The 18,069-nt window shown below is 52.6% G+C and overlaps 1 protein-coding gene across 1 annotated transcript in view; it reads right to left on the bottom strand.

Annotated features, from left to right (window-relative positions):
• Positions 1-8,462: 8,462 nt before the first annotated feature.
• Positions 8,463-18,069, bottom strand: part of GPR144 (G protein-coupled receptor 144) — an 11,669-nt gene continuing 2,062 nt past the window's right edge. The window contains 10 exon segments of the mRNA XM_006878313.1: positions 8,463-8,635; positions 9,468-9,582; positions 9,668-9,801; positions 10,364-10,595; positions 10,782-10,884; positions 11,127-11,252; positions 12,482-12,586; positions 13,178-13,191; positions 14,238-14,343; positions 14,803-14,873. Coding sequence (XP_006878375.1) covers positions 8,463-8,635; positions 9,468-9,582; positions 9,668-9,801; positions 10,364-10,595; positions 10,782-10,884; positions 11,127-11,252; positions 12,482-12,586; positions 13,178-13,191; positions 14,238-14,343; positions 14,803-14,873 — 1,179 coding nt within the window.

Raw genomic sequence — 18,069 nt, 5'->3', positions numbered from 1 at the left:
GGCAAGTGGGGAGAGGTTGATTGGACATCAACTTGGGGAGAAGAGAGGTCCTCCAGAAACCTCTTCTAAGGACCAGGCGGGAAGCCCTCTGTTTTGTAAACTAGAAATAACCGAGTTTGTTAAATTGGGCAGGGACTGTTGGGACTCAAGGGACACTGGAAGACTGGTTAGGACAAATGACCCCCTCCCTAGCCCCTCCATCCTATCTGATTTCTGTAGGGGAGAACTTCAACACATCATCTGAAAGTAATTTTGCTACAATCATCTTTCTATCCTTCTCCTACCAGAGAAGCTTGGCAGAATCAACATCCTCGCCCCACCCCCAGTTGGCCAGCACAGGCTGGTGTTTATCTGAAAGTCAAGAAGTTTGTTGCTCTTTTTTTTTTTTTTAAATCTCTAAAAGACACTCTTTGAAAGGTGTGTGTGGTGGGGGCAGGGAGACAGATTTGCCGGTGGAGGCTGGGCTTTGGTTGTTAGCAGATACCCTCATACCAAGTACTCCATGGGTGGCTCTGGGTCATGATTTCTGAGGTCCTAACTCAGTCCAGAAAAGAGCTCTTGCTTGGCACCTCCCCACAGCAGGGTGCCACGTAGAGGCTGAGAATCTGGCGTGGGAATGTGGGTAAACTTGGGGAGAGTGTAGGGGTCTCTAGATCAGGGACTGGCCCCTGTCCTCTTGGGCCCCTTGCTGCGAACCCTTCACCCTGGGCCTCAGTTTGCTGGCCTCCCGCCCTAGGTCCTGAAACACACACCCTCGGGGTCAAGCACTAGGGAGAGGCCTCAGCTCTCAGGCTGGGTATCCCCGTTCTGTCCTGCTTCATGTTGCCACTGCAGCTTGCGCTGAGCCTGCCCAGTTGGGGAGACTGGGCACCCTTGACCCCTGCCTTCCACCTCCGGATCTCAGTACCCATTCCCGTGCCCTAAAATGTGTGCCCCACCAAGGCTGGAGACCCACAGTCCCGAAATGAAAAGTGCCCTTAAGAATCTCCCCAGCTCCTGCAACCCTGGAATAAATTTTGCAATTAGTTTCCAGCTAACTTTGCCTGTTTACATTCTGGGGTCAAAACAGAATCTCCTGGATGGGTTTGTGGTGATCTAGGGTGGAAGCTGTGTTCTGATTGGGATGGAAGTGACACTCTGACACTTTTGGTTCCAAGTTTAGGGGACAGGATGGGTTGTGCAGGTCAGGATGAGGGATGCTGCTGACAAGGGTAGGAGAGTGGGGCTGGACGGCATCCCAGGGATCTTGCCACATCACGGAAGTCTGGAAGATGCTTCCACCTTCTGGGACCTCGGCTTCAGTTCTTCCCTGGCTATGCCAGCTCAGCACAATCTTGGGCTGATGGGAGCAGTCATTTATTGAGCACCTACTGTGTGCCACCCTTCATCTCACTGTTGGGCAGGAATTAATAATCTAGAATGGGAAGACGCTTACCATTGGCCACTAGCATTTGATTTGGAAGAGCAGATTCAAACTTGGTTCCAGAGCACTGGCCCTTTCCTCCTATCTGTCCATCTGTTGGCCACCCACTGGCTCCCCTCCACACCCTCATCTCTCTTGCCATCATGCCTACTCCTCCCACCGCTTGGTGGCGTCAGAGAGCACAGCAGAACCCTTCCCCTGCAGTAAGGTGAAGGGACATTTTCACCAGAGATTATTGTTGTTGTTAAGTGATGTTGAGTCAGTTTCAACTCATAGCGACCTTGTGTAGGGTTTCTGAGGCACAACGGGTGAGTTTGAACAGCCAACCTTGTGGTTCAAACCGACTTTGTAGTCCTGCACTTATCCTACAGCGCCACACCAGGACTCTGATGAGGAAAACTGCGGCACAGAGGTGAAGTGACCTGATCAAAGTCATTACATTCACCATGTTGTGCAACTATCACCTACCCATTGCCCATAAGCCCTGCCACCTATACCCCCAACAGCTGAGAAAGGTCATCATTCTGCTCTGCCCTAACCACATTAATTAGTTTCCCTTCAGGGACATTCCTGGTCCATAGTGTGCCTCTATATAAATTAGAAAAAAGTGCCAACTCCAGGCCATCATAGCCCTGGGCACATAATTCAGCAAAGACTTATTGTTATGCCATCATGTTGGTCCCAACTCATAGCAACCCTGTGCACAACAGAATAAAACACTGCCCAGTCCTGTGCCATCCACATTGGGGCCCATTGTTGCAGCCACCGTGCCAATCCATTCGTCTCTTCTGATAACATGTCTGAAGCGTGAGGGATGGGAGTCTCGCTGTCCTCACTTCTAGAGTACATTCTGGCTGCACTTCTTCCAGATTTGTTTTGTTGTTCTGGCAGTCCATGGTACTTTTAATATTCTTCTGCAATATCATAATTCAAATGCATTGAGTCTTTCCCAGTCTTCTTTATTCATTGTCCAATTTTCACATGTTTATTGTTGTTGTGGTGAAGTTCTGTGGAGTAGGTTCTGACCCATAGTGACCCTGTATAGGGTTTTGAGGAGCAGCTGGTGAGCTTGAACTGCCGACCTTGCAGTTCAAACGGCTTTGTAGTCTGGCACATTAACCCACAGAGCCACACCAGGACTCCACATGTTTATTGGGCAGTTGAAAATACCACAACTTGGGTCAGGTGCACCTTAATCCTCAAACTGGTTTTTTTGCTCTTTAATAATTTAAAGAGGTCATTTGCACCAGATTTATGCTGAGAAAAAAAGGTGTGTCTCTCCCTCTTAGCACCCCTGGTTCCTGCTTTTGGGAATGACCAGTCATATGGGAGGAGCCTCCCTTAATTAGCTCATGTGATACATCTTGTAACTGAGCTAGAAGAGGAAATGAATGATTCATTCTGCTTCAGGGCGCTGGGGAGAACAGGAAGTCTTCATAGCTGAGATGTCATCCAAATAGGGTTTTGAAGGATGATCAGGAGTTCACCAACTAGAAAAACATTAGACGCATTCCCAGCAGAGGGAACAGTGTGAGCAAAAGGATGGAGGGGTGCCCAGCCAGCAGGGGGAAAAAAAGTGTTGTTTTTATTTTTACTGGAGAGTAAAGAGTGTGTGTTGCGGGGGAAGAAGGGTCTAGCAGCAAGAAGAGGGGACAGTGAAAAGGACCCCTTGATCTCAAGCTCTGGGCCCCACCCACCACCAGCCCCTGTGATTAATTTTAGGAGAAAATTCTGAGGTGAAGTGGAAGGACGACACTGTAGCTGTAGGTGGGCGGAGCCCTGCGTGCTCCACCCAAGTCAGCACCATCTCTTGCTGCCCCTCCCGCCCATCTTATCCTAACCGACAGCAGCCAGTAGGGGGCTCTGCCTAACCTGCTAGACTGAGAGTATTGTTCAGCTGAAATTCAGCGGTGGCGCCCACCCTGCCCCACCAGTATGTCCCAGCCTCATCTACAATTCTGTTCCTCCCTTTATGCTGCCTCCCTACCAAGATCTCCTATGAACCTCCGTTTTCTCCTTTATACAGTTAGGCTGATGATTTCAGAGCCGAGGGTGAGGACTCAGTGCCCCGCCTAGCACGAACAGGTGCTAGTAAATGTTGGCTACACCTACTTTGAGACAGCTTGAGTCCCAAAGCCAAGAAGTTGTTTCCCTTCTACCTGCCTCCTCTACAACTGCCTGGTCCCATCCTTCTCCCCAAGCCGGGGCGCGGGGGGGGGGGGGGACACCCCAGAGAGACAGGCAGAAGTTCAACAGTTCCCTTTATTACCAGAGACACTGCAGGCACACTGGAACTTCGGAGCAGGTGAGGGGGCGGAGGGGAGCGGGGCGGAGAAGAGCAGATCCGACAGAAAGATGGAGGACCAACCTGTGAGGCTTGGGGAGGTGGGAGCAACAGGACTGGAATTCATGCTCCCATCAAAGGAGGGAGAGGCTGAGGCTTGTGGACAGGAGGTGGTCAGGGAGCTGCTGCTTACTCAGAGGCTGCCAGCTGGGTCCCTTGGCAGAGCTGTCCAGTTGGGGTGGCATTTAGAGAAAGTTCCAGATGTGCTTTCTCTAGAATCCTGGGAAGAAAATGTTCCCCTTGGGCTAGGCTGGCAGACTCTCAGGGTGGGAACCCCAGGATGGGGAAGAGGCTGAGAACTGAGGTTGTGGGAGATCTCTCGCAGGAATCCTGGCCTGGCTTGTCCTAGGCATTCTTCCTGATCCTTCTCTAACCCTCAGTTTCCCCACCCTAAAAACTCCTGCATGCCCTAGTGGGCTGAGTGGCAGGCACTAAGGGGCAAACAGCTGGCAGCCTCCTTCCACTCCCTGGGAACTCTTGTTCAGACCACCTGAGTGGGTCACAGGTGTGTGTATGGAATCTGTAAGGCAGGGTCGGAGTTGGGGGCCAGAGGGTGGGGCCAGGGCCTTGGGCCGAAGTGGAAGCAGCTCTGTTGCTAAGAGGGGCCTTAGCAACGCACCCATTCAATGAAGACAAAGGCACTGTCACTTGAGCGCAGAGGCGCTGCTGTTGCTCTCTCATTCCTGTTCCTGAAGATGGAAGATGTGCTGTGCCTGCAGCAGGGGTGGGGGGAGAACTGGGAGCGTAGGGAGCTGGGGGCTGTGGGGAGCAGAGGGAGGTGGCTCAGGTACCCTCGTAATGCTTATTATGCCTGTGCCCAAACAACAGGCCTGTAAGGGGCACCACTAATCCATTTTGCAAAAGGGGAAGCTGAGGCTCCAAGGGACTGAGACTTTAGCCAGTGGTAGAGGCCAGCTGGAAGCATGGCCTAGGGGTCACACAGACCTGGGTTATAATGTGCCCATGTGACTACTGTACAGCCTCAGTTTCTTCACCTGTCGGGGGCTGGGCCTGATCCCAGCTCTGCCACTGACCTTGGCAAATTGCTGCCCCTCCCAGTGCCTCAACTTCCCCATCTGCACAATACAATAGTTCCATTTTCCTAGGTTGCCAAACTAAACGCTTGGAGTTCAGCACAGAGCCCAGTGAGAGCTCAATAAACAGGCCTCTGCTATGGTGCTATAGCATAAGCACTAGACTGCTAACCACAAGGTCAGCGGTTCAAACCCACCAGCCTTGCTCCTGAAAAACCATATAGAGAGTCACTATGAGTTGGAACCAACTCGACAGCACTGATCATGTGGTTTGGGGCTGGGCAATACTGGGCCAGCTCCTCATGGGAGATTGTTTCTGTTTTAAGATCAGGGAGTGTTCTTGAGGGCTCAGAGTCTAAAGACAATAAGCAGAGTCCCCACCGTTTCATTCAGACCAAATTGAGCTCCCCAGGCCCCTCCCTAAACAAAATGTGGGATGACCCTAGCCTTACCATTTGCCTCCAAGACCCCTCTCTGTGCCCCTTCAACTGTCTAGCTGTGGAAACTAAGGTCTTTGAGGAAATACCTGCTCCTCCTGGGGCTTGGAGGGGAGTAAGGTGGGGAGGTTGTGTTGGGGTGCTGAAGGCAGGCTCCTGCTCACTGCCCCTCCCAACTCACCAGTTCTGGAAAGGGAACTACATTCATTCCTTAACTAATCCTTCTCCAGGGAGCACTACCTTCTCATGGACAGAGCCCATAGTGCTCCATGGAGGAGCTGCTGGCATAGCAAGGAGCAGAGAGTAGGGAGTTGGTGTGGATAGATTGCTGGGAGCTGGGTGTGACTGCTTCTTACAGTAAGGCAGAGGGGGTGTCCAGACTAAAGGCAAAAAGATCCTTCCTGAGGTGGGAGCTCTACCTGAAGTCTTGAATGCTGTTAGCTCCACAGCCTGAGGAAGAGGAGTTCTGTTAGGGAGAGTGGGTTCCCACTCCTTGGCTCCCCATTGCCCCTGGGCCCTTGGCTACCATGGTGATGACTCCTCCCTACCCCAGTGGCCTTGGCATTCAAGTTCTGAGAGATTATGCTCAGTCCTCATCAGTTAGCAAGTCCCAAAGCTCTTCAGCCCAGGAACTGAGGAACAGAGGCCTATGAACCCCCAGAGAAGCCCTCACCCTAGCTCCTGTGATGCCCCCAACTCTCCTAGCCACACTGAGAGCCCTTCCCTGGACATCTCACAGGCTCTGCAATGAAGGAGAAGGTTGTGGGGATTCTGGGGCTGCAGGTCCCTGATGGGGGGAAATAGTGGAGCTGGAGAAGTTTGGGAGACTGAGGTAGGAAGTTCTCCCTCTGCTATGCCACCCTGAGAAGGGATCCCACTCTCAGAGACTTTAAAGGTCCACCCAGAGGGTTTCCCCAAGATGAGTGAGGAGGAAATGAAGGCCAGAAATGCACAGAAAGTGAGGTGAGACTGACCTGGCCACTAGACCCATACCCCACTGCACGGCCCCCGGGACAGCATCCACCAGGAGAATACCACAATCCCCTGCCTCATGGAGATCCAGGAAAGGTGTCTGGGCCAGAGAAGCTGTGGAAAGAGAGAGACGTGTTACTATTTCTAAGGAATCCAAAGCCCAGTTTCTTTGCTTTTCAAATGGGCTAACAGAATCTGTTGTTGCCCTCCTGGCTAGGCCCTGGGGAAATTGAGACACTGGGTAGCAGTCGGAAGGGAGCGTGGTGAGGCCCATACTTCTCACAGCCACATTCCTCAGAGGAGGGACTAAGGCCGCGGGGTTGTCCTGGGCCTTGTCCCAGGAACCTGGGGAGCGAGAAGCCCTGCGGGCAGGGATGGACCGCGTCTGAAAAGAGCGCACGCAAGTCTGCAACCCTCGGACCCGGCCTGTGGGCGGGGCCTCCCACCCTTTCAGTCCTTGCAACTGCCCGCACAGTGGACGGCGTTGTGGACCCGGGGAACAGGCATCAATCAGGTCAGGCCTGGGACCTCCCTTGACTCCTAATGGCCGCGGAACAACGCGGGTAAGCCGCGCCCACAGCCGCTGGTGCCGCCGCCACTGACTCACCTGGCTGCGGAGACCAGGAAAATGTACGGACCCTGGGGACAGACCCAGCGGGCGGGCGTCACTGCCTGGTGACACGGCGCCCCCCAGTGGTTTCCAGGCACCAGCCGACTGACAGCCAAAGCTACCCAGACACATCCAGAGTCCACCAGACGGCCCAATCCCAGGCAGCCTCTGTCCCTCTCTGATCCCCATCCCTACCCCTAACCTGGATGCAACAGATGGGATTTGGAGTCCAGGGCTACCTCGTTGCCATTTGTGCAATGACAAAAGCCTCTTCCCTGAGGCTCATACTGGGGGGCACAGGGGACCCTCAGAATCTTGTTTCTCTCCCTGGGTCCCAGACACTAACGGGGATGATACCATCTGTCATGGATTTGTGTCCCATCCAAAATACATGTCAACTTGGCTAGGCCCTGATTCTTAGTATTGTGTAGTTGTCCTCCATTTTGTGATCTGATGTAGTTGTCCTCCATTTTGTGATCTGATGTAGTTGTCCTCCATTTTGTAATCTGATGTAGTTGTCCTCCATTTTGTGATCTGATGTAGTTATTCTCCATTTTGTAGTATGTGTTGTAAATCCTAACCTCTGGAGTGGCGATAAGCATTAAACTGCTAACCAAAGGTTCGTGGTTCAAACCTACCAGCCTCACCTTGGAAACACTATGCAAGGTCGCTGTATTCGATGGCATGCAATAACAACAATATGGTAAGAAGGCAGGATTAGGGTAGGTTGTATCTTGAGTCACAACTTTACAAGAGGGTGTGACTTTTGTCACCCTTATTAAGTGTCACCCTTACTCAAGCCCCAGCCTTGTTAGGGTCACACCTCTTATCTTAAGAGAGAACAAGAAGCAAGTAGGGAGGAGAGGGACCTCACAGGTCCCAGAGCAGGAAGCCTTGAATGTGAGTCAGGGACCTGCCTGAAAGGGTCCTATGAAGGTCAGCAGTACAAAACACGGAGGCTCACCGCCCCCCACCCACTCCTTAGAAGGATACTCTCCGCTCCTTTCACCAGGAGACCCACAAGGAAGACCTGAGGCTGAGTGAAAGGGGCAGGGGGGGAGGGGGTCTCACCCATGGAGAGGGAGAGACAGGGCATGAGACAAACAGAAAAACAGAGGGTCCAAGATAAAGAGACAGAAGGGAAGACAGAGAGAGACCAAGGAGCAGCATTTGGATCAATGCCAGAAAAGCAGATACGGCTAAGAGGAAGAAGGGGACAAGGAGAAGGAGACAGTGAGAGACAGATTCTGGGAGATAGAGAATGAATCTCTCAAAGAAAATTCAGAGACAAAGAAATGAGGAGGACAAGGGAGGGTGGCAGAGATGGCAGTGATGGTGACACTAGGTCCTGGCAGCATCTCTGCCCACTTCAGATGCACACACAAGGTTGGAGTGTAATGGAGACCTACCCTACCCTGCCCAGAAAGAGCTGAAGTAACCATGGCAACAGCATCCTGCTGCCCTCACCACCCTAAGTCAGAGTGGAGACTTGCAGCCAGAGCCACACCTACTAAGAAGGCTGGGATTCAAGCCCATGGTATGCTGGGAGCATGGGGCTCCGAGGAAGGGCTGGTCTCTGCCAGGGAAGGGGTGCTATGCCTCCCTGCTGTTGGGCGCATCCCATGGTGGAGGGCTCCCTGCTTCACAGTGCATGTTGGGCAACAATCCCAGACTGTCCAGGGCCTGGAAGTACCTGGAAGGAATTGAGGCCCATGGGGTCATAGGCCCAGGCTGGGCTGAGGTGCGCCAGGATGCCCACCAGCCAGGTCAGGCTCAGGATGGGCAGCAGGACCAGCACTGGCTTCACTGTGATCCTGTGAGAGAGTGGGCAGGGCTGTGGGAGGTGGGTAGGACTGAGTGGCAACGCTCTGGGTTCTAGGGGAGAGCAGCACCTGGGGTTCTTTGGGGAACTGCTGGAGCTACAGACCAGAGGCTGCTGTTCACGACTCAGGTACAGATGGAACCTCTGGCTGGACTTTTATTCCTTCCCAAAGACCCAAAGGTGGCAGGAAGTGGGGCACTGGACACTGGGGCTTGAAGAAAGTGGGTAGCAGCTGCCCAGAGGGAAGGCTGAGGCCTGGTTAGTGGGCCCAGAGGCCATGGAGGCAGGGAGTGCTTGCTTCCTCCCTCTCTAAGAAGCCCTGGCTTTTACAGGACATGGCTAGTTTGGGTGGTTCTGCCCTTGGCAGAGAATGGCAGGAGGCAGAGGAAGGCCAGAGGGGAGGTGGAGCTCTGGAAGGAAGGCCTGAGCAATCAGCTCTCAAGCGGAGCATGGCCCTGGAGAGTCACAGGGGTTCTAGGCAGGGCTAGGGGTCTAGATACTCACTCTGAACCCGGACTCCTGGGGACTGTCTGATTTGGGGGTTTCCCTACATTGCCAAATATCAATGAGCCCCTAGGATAGTAGGGGTACACTTCATCTCCCACGCTTATAGACACCAGGATCAACTACCATACACATTACACATAATCCACATGTGTGAGTACCATCACATGCAGCCAGGGCATAGGTACACTCACATGCTCATATATACACGGGCACACATAGCAGGGACTCACATGTGCTCACATTCAGGGACCCTCACATTTGGTACCAGCTGACCTAATGCTCACCCCCTCCTCGGACTCATCCAGTTTGGGTCTCATCATAACTGAGTCCTGATCTGCTGTTGCAGATAGGGCTGCGGGCTCAGCATACGGGCACAGCAGTGGGCTCTGGACACAATGGCCATCACCACGTGGACCAGAATGAAGGTGTTGGCCTGTAGACTTGGTGTCAGTATAAAAGGAATTTCCCTGAGTCTGGCACATCCCCTTTCCTTCAGGCCCCCAAACCACCTAACTCACAGTCAACATGAAGAGCACAGGCCCCACAAAGGCCCAGATGGTGTCTGTGTGCACAGTGAGCCAGCAGTGACCAGCAGCCACATAGTTATGGGGAGACATGGCCAGGGTGATGGCCACAATGGCCAAAGGCATGTCTAGGGGATGAAAGGGCCTCGGGAGTGAGTCACCCACTCTTCCCTCTCTAGGACCCAGTCCCACTGCAGAGCTGCAGCCCCCAGCTATGCCATAGTTGTGGCTACACTGAGGAGATTTGGGGAGCTCTAGGGAGCAAGGCTGGGATGGCCTGACACTGTGGGCTTAGCACTGGGGCCATGGGTAGTCTGGGAGTGGGAAATACTATGACTGGGTAGGGGCTTAGGGTTGGGAGAAAGAGATGGACTAGCGACCACTGGCGTGGGAGTTAGCTGCTTAAGGATTGAGGGGAAGGGCACTAGAGGCAGGGCGCTGAGGGAGTTAAAATGAGGGAGGATTTAGAAAAACTGTCATTGGGTGAAGCTGAAGGTTCACAGAGCCCAGAAAATTGAGTTGTGTTAGAGATGCCAGGTGGTATTGGGTATCGAGTGGTATTGGGTAGAAATGAGTCCCAGGTGGTGATGAAGTAGGATGGGGAATGAGTGATGGGTGCTGGGCGGTGATGAACACACTGTAAGGCTGAGCTGAGGGGACGAGCCAGTGCAGGGAGCAGAGGAGCCTCACCTCAGTCCATGGCGTAGTACAGCCTCATCCTTGGGCCTAGATGCATGCTCACAACTACCACCTTGCTCCACAACAGCCCTTCCCCCAGCATCCAGGAGCACCTGATCAAGAAGAGGAGATGCATCACAGCTGTGACCGTCACACACCTGCAGGAGGTGGGGCTATTCCCACCTTGCTCAGACATGGGTGCAGCCTGCTCTGGGGACCCAGGCCCACACTTGACCTTGCCAACCTATAGAGGTCCAGTTCAGCCACCCATGAGCTTTCTTTTTTGGGTCTTTCTCCTCCCCAGGAAGATGGGACCAAGTAAAGCTGGGAGCCACCCAGAGAAGGCGCAGGGCTCGCAGACAACCATGGACATGGTGACTATGCTGTCCTGGTTCTTCTTAGATCACAAAGCCACCTGCTAGCTGCCTACCTTGTTGGCTTTTGTCCACTCGCTGACCATGAGGACGTCCTCCACAGAGGCTAAGGAGAAGGTGAGTTTCTTGTGGACTGTGGCTCACTCTAACCTGGTGAACCTGGTCAGACAGAGGAATCAGTTAATAAGGACACCAGCAGCAACCCCATGCCCTTTCAGGCCCCTGCCCCTCTCCTAAGTCCCCTGTGGCTGGGCTAATGATCTGTGACATCAAGGCTGAGAGGGTAGATCTACAGGGGGCTGGCACACCCTAAGGATCTCCAGGGTCAGGAATGGACACCTGACCTGAGGGGGACATGGGGGCATGAAGGGCAGGTAGGGCCCAGGGTGAGTTCTCCTTACCCGGCTACCAGGAAGAACACGAAGGTGGAAGCGAGGGCACAGAAGGACACTCCACAGCCCACAGGTGAAAGGATCCTCAGCAGTGACTCCTCCTCAGGGCCTCTCTGCAGAGAGCGACAGAGACAACTCAGAGTATGGTCACCCCCTCACCCTGCTGACCTAACTCAGACCAAACCTCACCAAGCTGGCCCCAGCTGGCAGGGTAGAGGCCTTGGCCTTCATGTGCCCTCTCTTAGTGGGCCCCAGTCGGCCCAGCTTCCACTGATTCGGCAGTTACTAAGAGCTCTAGAGTGGAAACAACCGGCACCCCCATTGGGAGGGGTCATATGTGACTCCCACACACAGGTGGGCCCCGCTAGAAGTAGGGTTGTGCAAGTACTGTTTTGAACATAGAAAAATGTGCTGAGTCACCCCAGTATTCATGGGGCTCAGACGCTGTGTGTTCCTCAGGGTATCCAACTTGACCTCTGAGCCTGTGACAGCCAGATCCCCTCCCTGGCTCCAGTGCGCCACCGGCACCTTGGTTTTCCTCAGTTCCTTAAAAGCTGGTGTCCCTCAGAGTCCTGTCTCCTATTACCTTTGTCTTTACCTTGGCCACAAGGAGCTCTGTCTGGTAGCGTGGTGGTTGCAAGTCGGGCTGCTAACCTCAAGGTCAGCAGTTTGAAACTACCAGCTGTTCCACGGGAGAAAGATGAGGCTTTATACTCCCGTAAAGAGTCACAGCCTCGGAAATCCTGTGTAGGGTCGCTATGAGTCGGAATGGTCTCCACAGCACTAACACCACTATCATCTTGGCAACAGTGTTACCTCCAGCAGAGACCCCCTTTCTGACCCGATTCCCAGGTCCCACCCAAGTCCATTTCCCAAATTGGTCCTCCTGCTATGACCTCTCAGAAATGAGTCCTTCATCCCCGAGTGACCATCTCCTCCTCCTTCAGTCTCCTTCCTACCTCCTCCCCCCAACCAGGATCCCTTCTCTGCCTAGACCAGGTCCACATTTTCCTAGTAGCGCTCTCTGCCTCCAGTCTCACTCCCCGACACCAGAGGGCGCTCTATAGACAAATCCAAAGCCTGCTTAACACTGCAAGGCCACCTCTGCCACACAGAATCCCAGTCTGAGTTGGTGAGGCAGCATTCAAGGGCCTAACCCACACTTACCTTCCGCTTCATCTCCCTGGACTCCTGGCCTTGCACTTGAAGCTTCGTGTGACAAGGCTACCTTGCAGCCTTCCAGTCCTTCAAAGCTACTGCTCCTCAACTCGTATCAGTGAATGCCGTCTTGCTTAACTCCTGTTTGTCCACTGAGATTTGCTTGTGTCACCACCTCCCTCCCTTAACTCCCAGGCACCTGTAACAGGACAGCAAATGTGGTGCTGTGGTTGCAGAAGCAGATGGTGGAGTCTTGGTACAGGATGGCCACGGAGCAGCCAGTGGTGACCCAGGAGCCCCCTGTGTCAGGGCTTAGAACAGGGGTGGAATGGAGGTGGGGTCATGGCAGGTGGCAAGCAGGAGAAAGCCTTTCTTCTCTACCAGCTATGTGACCTTGGGCAAGTCACTACCCCTCCCTGGGCCTCAGTTTCCCATCTGTAAAATGTACTTCACCCTCTCAGGGGTGGGTGGACAGGGCTGATATCAGTGACTGGTTATCACTGATTAATTATAGTATTTACTAAGCAAAGTGATCAATGCTGATTCCTTCAGCATAAGGTCCTAGAAGGAAGCTGGGGTTAATTTCTGAACCCTCTTCTGCCCCTTCCGATACTCCATGAGCCTAGCTTCAGATACAGTCAAGTCTTATGCTCATCTTTGTGATGAGTCTCTTCCCAGGCACTTCAGAGAGAAGACTTGCATACACCATATGGCAGGAGGCTCACTACCTCTTAGGTAACACATTCTCCTGCCCCAGCTGGCCTGGACTGAGTGGGGTCTTGAGTTACCTCAGCAAGGGGATTGGTGAGCGAACACCTAAAACACCTGAGCCCTACCTCATCCCTGAGCAGAGTGGGTGTCTTTAAGAAACAAAATCAAATGCTGTATTGAAAGAAACTCACCTGCTACTGAGGTTCTAGAAGGCACAGACAGGCTCCACCAGCTTTTGAGGGAAAGCCTAGGGACATGAAACAGGGACAGGGCAGGTGTGAGCAGTATGGGTTGTGAATGTATATGGGGACACCAGACAGGTGTGAGTGTATAGAAAAGGAGAGAGAGCAGAAAGATAGTGGGGAATGCAGAGGTCTCAGTGTTTGAAGCACCAGGGGGGTCACGGGGAAGGGGCTGAAGGTGGAAGGGAAGGTGAGGTATAATACTGAAAACTGGGAACAAACTAAGTGCCCATCAGTGAGGGGGGGGGACGTACTCTGCATCTGCTAAGATGAGCAAACAGCGCTCTATAGACTGATGTGGAAAGATCTCGACAATACATTGTTCAGTAACAGAAAAAGTTGCAGAATATTCCGTGTGGTATGAGCCCACTTACGTAAAAACTCGTCTGTGTAATTGTGAAAAACACACATACACAAAACCTGGAACTTTGAACCACAAGGTCAGCAGTTCAAACCCACCAGCTGCTCCTCAGAAACCCTATACAGGGTCGCTATGAGTTGGAATTGACTCAACAGCACTTAACAACAACAGGATGAAGTCCCATCTCTGTAATGTACAAACTGGGACCAATGCCACCAGGTTCCCTTTGGTGGTGGTTATGTGTCGTGGAGTTGGTTCTAACTCATAGCAACCCCATACAGGGTTTCCGAGGCTGTACATCTTTATAGGAGCAGAAAGCCTCATCTTTTGGAACAGCTGGTAGTTTCGATCTGCTGGCCCTGAGGCTGGCAGCCCGACTGGTAACTACTGCGCTACCAGAGCTTCTTAGATTCCCTTTATGTCTATGAACAATGGGGGTTGGGATTGAAGAATTAAATTGATGCTGCTTGTTGAAGGGACCTAGCATGAGTGACTACAGTTAAGTTACTTTTCTTCTTTCCCTGAGGACAATGGGGATGGGTTGTAGGAGAATATTTTCCTTAAAGGTTTTAGACCTTGATGTAAGTAGAGGGCCCTATTGGGTCAAGGGTACTAGGGTGGCTGTTTCTCAGTAGTCCGAGGCAGTACCTGAGCCTGGTGCTTCAGGTGAAAGGTGACAGCTATGTTGACCTCCCCAGTACCATCCCACACATCAGAGGAGGTGATGGCTGATCCCACTTGTGTGCTTAGGAACCTGTGGGGAGAAAGAGAGCTTTTAAGGAGACGAGCTGGCTGCGGGTGGGAGGTGGGGAGAAGTGATCATTGGCAGGTTCATCTCATATAGATCCCAGTGGTATAGATGGTGCTTCCATGTTCAGAGATAATGTCAGGAAAGTCCAGAGCTGGGACTTACTTAGGGCAACTGAGTTCCAGTTTCATCTTAGGGACTTGGCTAAGCCCTGTTGCCCATCAGTATCAGCAATGAAGCCAGGGCCACCGACAGGGGTTGAGCCATGTTCCCACTAACCACATCCTGGGCAGGCCCAGAATGTATGTGTGGGGGGCAGCTTAGAGGGAAGGGTAAACGTATGGTCTGGACTGCTAAGGACAATTTTTCCTACCAGAATAAAGGCTCTGGAAGGGGGTGGGTGGGAGCCTGACCTTACTTGGGGAGGGAATGCAGGCCCCTAGCAGCCTACTGAGGCCCACTCACCTCTGCAACCTGCCCGCCTCTTCCAAGCTGTCAGGAGCCTGGGGTTCTATTCCAGGCACCCCCAGGGTGTGCTGGAAGACATTGAGGTAAACCAAATGTGGATCATGGTGACTTCAGAGAGGCTTGCCTGGGTAGGAGGGAGGCCCAAGACCCCACCCAGGGACTGAGTAAGCACCATGGAAAGTCCCAAGGGAAATGTTCTTTCCACTAAGGCGCAGAGAGATTAGATGACTTGCCCAAGATCACACAGTGAACAAGTGGCAAAGCCAGACTTCCAACCAGCCATAATCCCTGTGCTTAACCTCACAGCTCCAAAATCGTTTGCCCTAATTCTTTACCCTTGTATGGCACCAAGGGTCAAGGATAGGGGAGGTTCCTCCATCTCCCACTTCAGAGGGAATATGTGTGGGGTTTAGTAGAGGAAACTAAGTGAACATCTGCTGTGTGGTAAGTGCTTTGCATGTGGCAAGTACTAGTTCCCCACTCACAGATAAGGAAAGTGAGGCTCAGAAAGGTGAGGTGACGTATTCACAGGAGCACAGCAAGCAACTGTTGGAGCTGAGGCTTGACCCAGATCACCCACCTTTTCTGAGGATGCTGCACTTCACCTGTGGAGATGTAGATGTGGCCAGGCCCCTCTGAGTGCCCATCAGGCATCATGAATATGTAATTCCCAGATGCTGGCCTCCTTCAAGTGTAAGCTCTGCACTGCCAGGCCTGGAAGAAATAGGGCTGGTGGCTGGACCTCAGGAAGGAGGTCTTCCTGCTGAGCCAGCCCAACAGGCAGGATCTGATCTCTCTCTGCCCTGGGGCTGGGGCTGGGGTTACTACTCTTGCTCCAAGAAGCTCAGTAACTTGCCCAAGGTAAATCTGACCTGTCCAAGTCTAGGGGGAGGGGGCCATTGAGAAGAGCGTCACCAGGAGGCACTGGGTCACCAGAAACTAGTGGGTACCTGAAGCACAAGTGTGCCTTGAGTTTTAGGGTAGTGTCTCCCTTGGCCTTTATGATGCTTCAGGTGGAGGGAGGCAATCCCATTGTAAACTAAGCACAAAGGCAATGAGAGGTGTTCAGGAGGGAGGAGCTGATGGTCAGGGAAGAGGATAAATTGGAAGAGTTGAGGTTCAAGAGGGATTTTGAAGCATGTACAAGAATTTTCCAGGAGCTCAAGAGAGAAAAGGCATTGTGGATGTAGGGCACCGCATGGGCAAAGGCAGAAAACCAAATGGAGTATCTGCAGAAGTGCAGGGAGCTCCCAATAACCAGGAGAGAGGAGCTGACGGGATACTCACCAGCATGGTGGTGCTGGATGTGTATTCAGGATTGTTCAGAGGTCAGTATGGTACTCAATACTTGGGGCCAAATGGTGCACGCTTACCACCAGGGCCATAGGTCCACCAACCACCTGGGAGGAAGTCACATCTCAGTAGGCAAGCCCAGGACCCCTACATCCCTTATACCATATTCCATTGTCACCTGAGCTGACTACATGGGACCCCATACCTTAAATGCTTTGTGAGGGATGTAGTTTAAGGCCCTGCCTGAGTCAGTCTCCTCTGACTACTCCAACTCTGCCTCCAACCTGCCCACCATTCAGTCAAGCTGAGGGCCTTACAGCAGCACACTTTGCCTGCTGGTCTGTCACATGCAAGTCGGGACACACTCTGAAGGCTGGGCCATGTCTACCCTCTACAGGCTGACTCAGTGCTAGGCCGATAGTAGGTGCTCAACTTTGAGATTCCACAAGGAAATCTATGTGGGGCAGAGGACATGGCAGGGAGGAGAGGACACCTCTTCTGGGCCAGGCCTTAACACCTTAATGAAGCAGGTGTGATAATCCCCATTCATTCTCCAGGGAGGGAAACTGAAGTCCAGAGGCCGCCTCTCCTAAATACCCTCAGATCCCTAATGAAATGTTTGCAGCCCCCCTGTGGCAGCTGATCATAGGCCTGCACCCTTCCTAGCAGGGGAGCTTTCTAGGTAGAAAGGTGAACCATTCCATAGAACCAGCGTTGATTCATTTCCATACTACTGGCAAGTCCAAGTTACAGTTTATCTCTAAGACCACAAGAAGACTAGGTGCACTTTCTTAAACCCAGAAATCTGCAGACAATGCTCAGATCCCTTGTTCTCTTCCTTCTCTGGGCTCATTACTCCCAGACCTACAGCCATCTCTGCCAGGAGGAAGCCGCCAGTTCCTTTCCATCTAGTAGCGGCTTTTGTGTCCTCCAGAGGATCTGGGCTCTTTTGGGAGATAAGATGTGCTGAACACTCAGCACTGAGGACCTCCCATGTAAGCCGGTCAGCAGATTCTTAGATACGAGAAGGCCCTTACTGATTTGTGCTTCTTAATATTTAGACAGAAGAGGAGTTTCTCCAGATGAATGAGGCAATGGAGCTGAAAGAAGGTGCTGATTTGCCCACTGCCATAGCTCGGACATATTGTCAGGAGGGACCAGTCATTGGAGAAGGATATCATGTTTGGTAAGGTGGAGGCTCAGAGAAAAAGAGGAAGTCTGAAAGCCACCATAGAAGGATGGCATGGGGAGACAGGGAGGTTCACACTTTTTGAACTCTGGAAGGTACCAATTTATTCTCACAATTCCCTCTCAACCCTTTTAAACAGCATCTGGGACCACTAGAAGATAGGTGAGGAGATTGTAAGATTCCGAGTCAGGGCTGGGGCCTGGGTCCATAGCTCATGCTGGGTACCGTCAAGTCGGTTCTGGCTCATAGTGACCCTGTAAAGGGTTTCTGAGAAAAAACTGGTGGGCTTGAACTGCCAACCTTGTGGTTTGCAGCCTAGTGTTTATCCTACAGCACCACACCAGGACTCCGGGCACATAGTTGTTGTTGTGGTTGTTAAGTGCCAACAAATCGGTTCCGACCCATAGTGACCCTGTAGAAGGTTTCTAAGGAGCGACTGGTGAGCTTGAATCACCAACCTTGCAGTTCAAACCGACTTTGCAGTCTAGCACATTAACCCACAATGCCACACCAGGGCGCTTAGTATGGGGTCAGTAAAAGCTGAATCCACCACTCCCTTCTTCACACCTTTCTGTATTCGCCTTCCTCACCAAACACTGTTTGGCAATCAGAGACACACAAAGTGCTGCAGTTACAACGCTTTCGGCCTCCTAGGGGTCAGTGGGGAAACCCCCCAATGTGGATGGGACATGAACCCCTGGAACCTTCCCTTCACCCACGCTACCTCGTCCTTCAACCCTAGGGAACCCTTCCCCTGTTCACAGCCCTCCCCCCCACCCCCC

Source organism: Chrysochloris asiatica, unplaced genomic scaffold, assembly GCF_000296735.1.
Source record: "Chrysochloris asiatica unplaced genomic scaffold, ChrAsi1.0 scaffold00014, whole genome shotgun sequence".
Taxonomy (NCBI): domain Eukaryota; kingdom Metazoa; phylum Chordata; class Mammalia; order Afrosoricida; family Chrysochloridae; genus Chrysochloris; species Chrysochloris asiatica.
The sequence above is the reverse complement of the archived record's forward strand: the minus strand, read 5'-3'. Positions and strand labels throughout refer to the sequence as shown.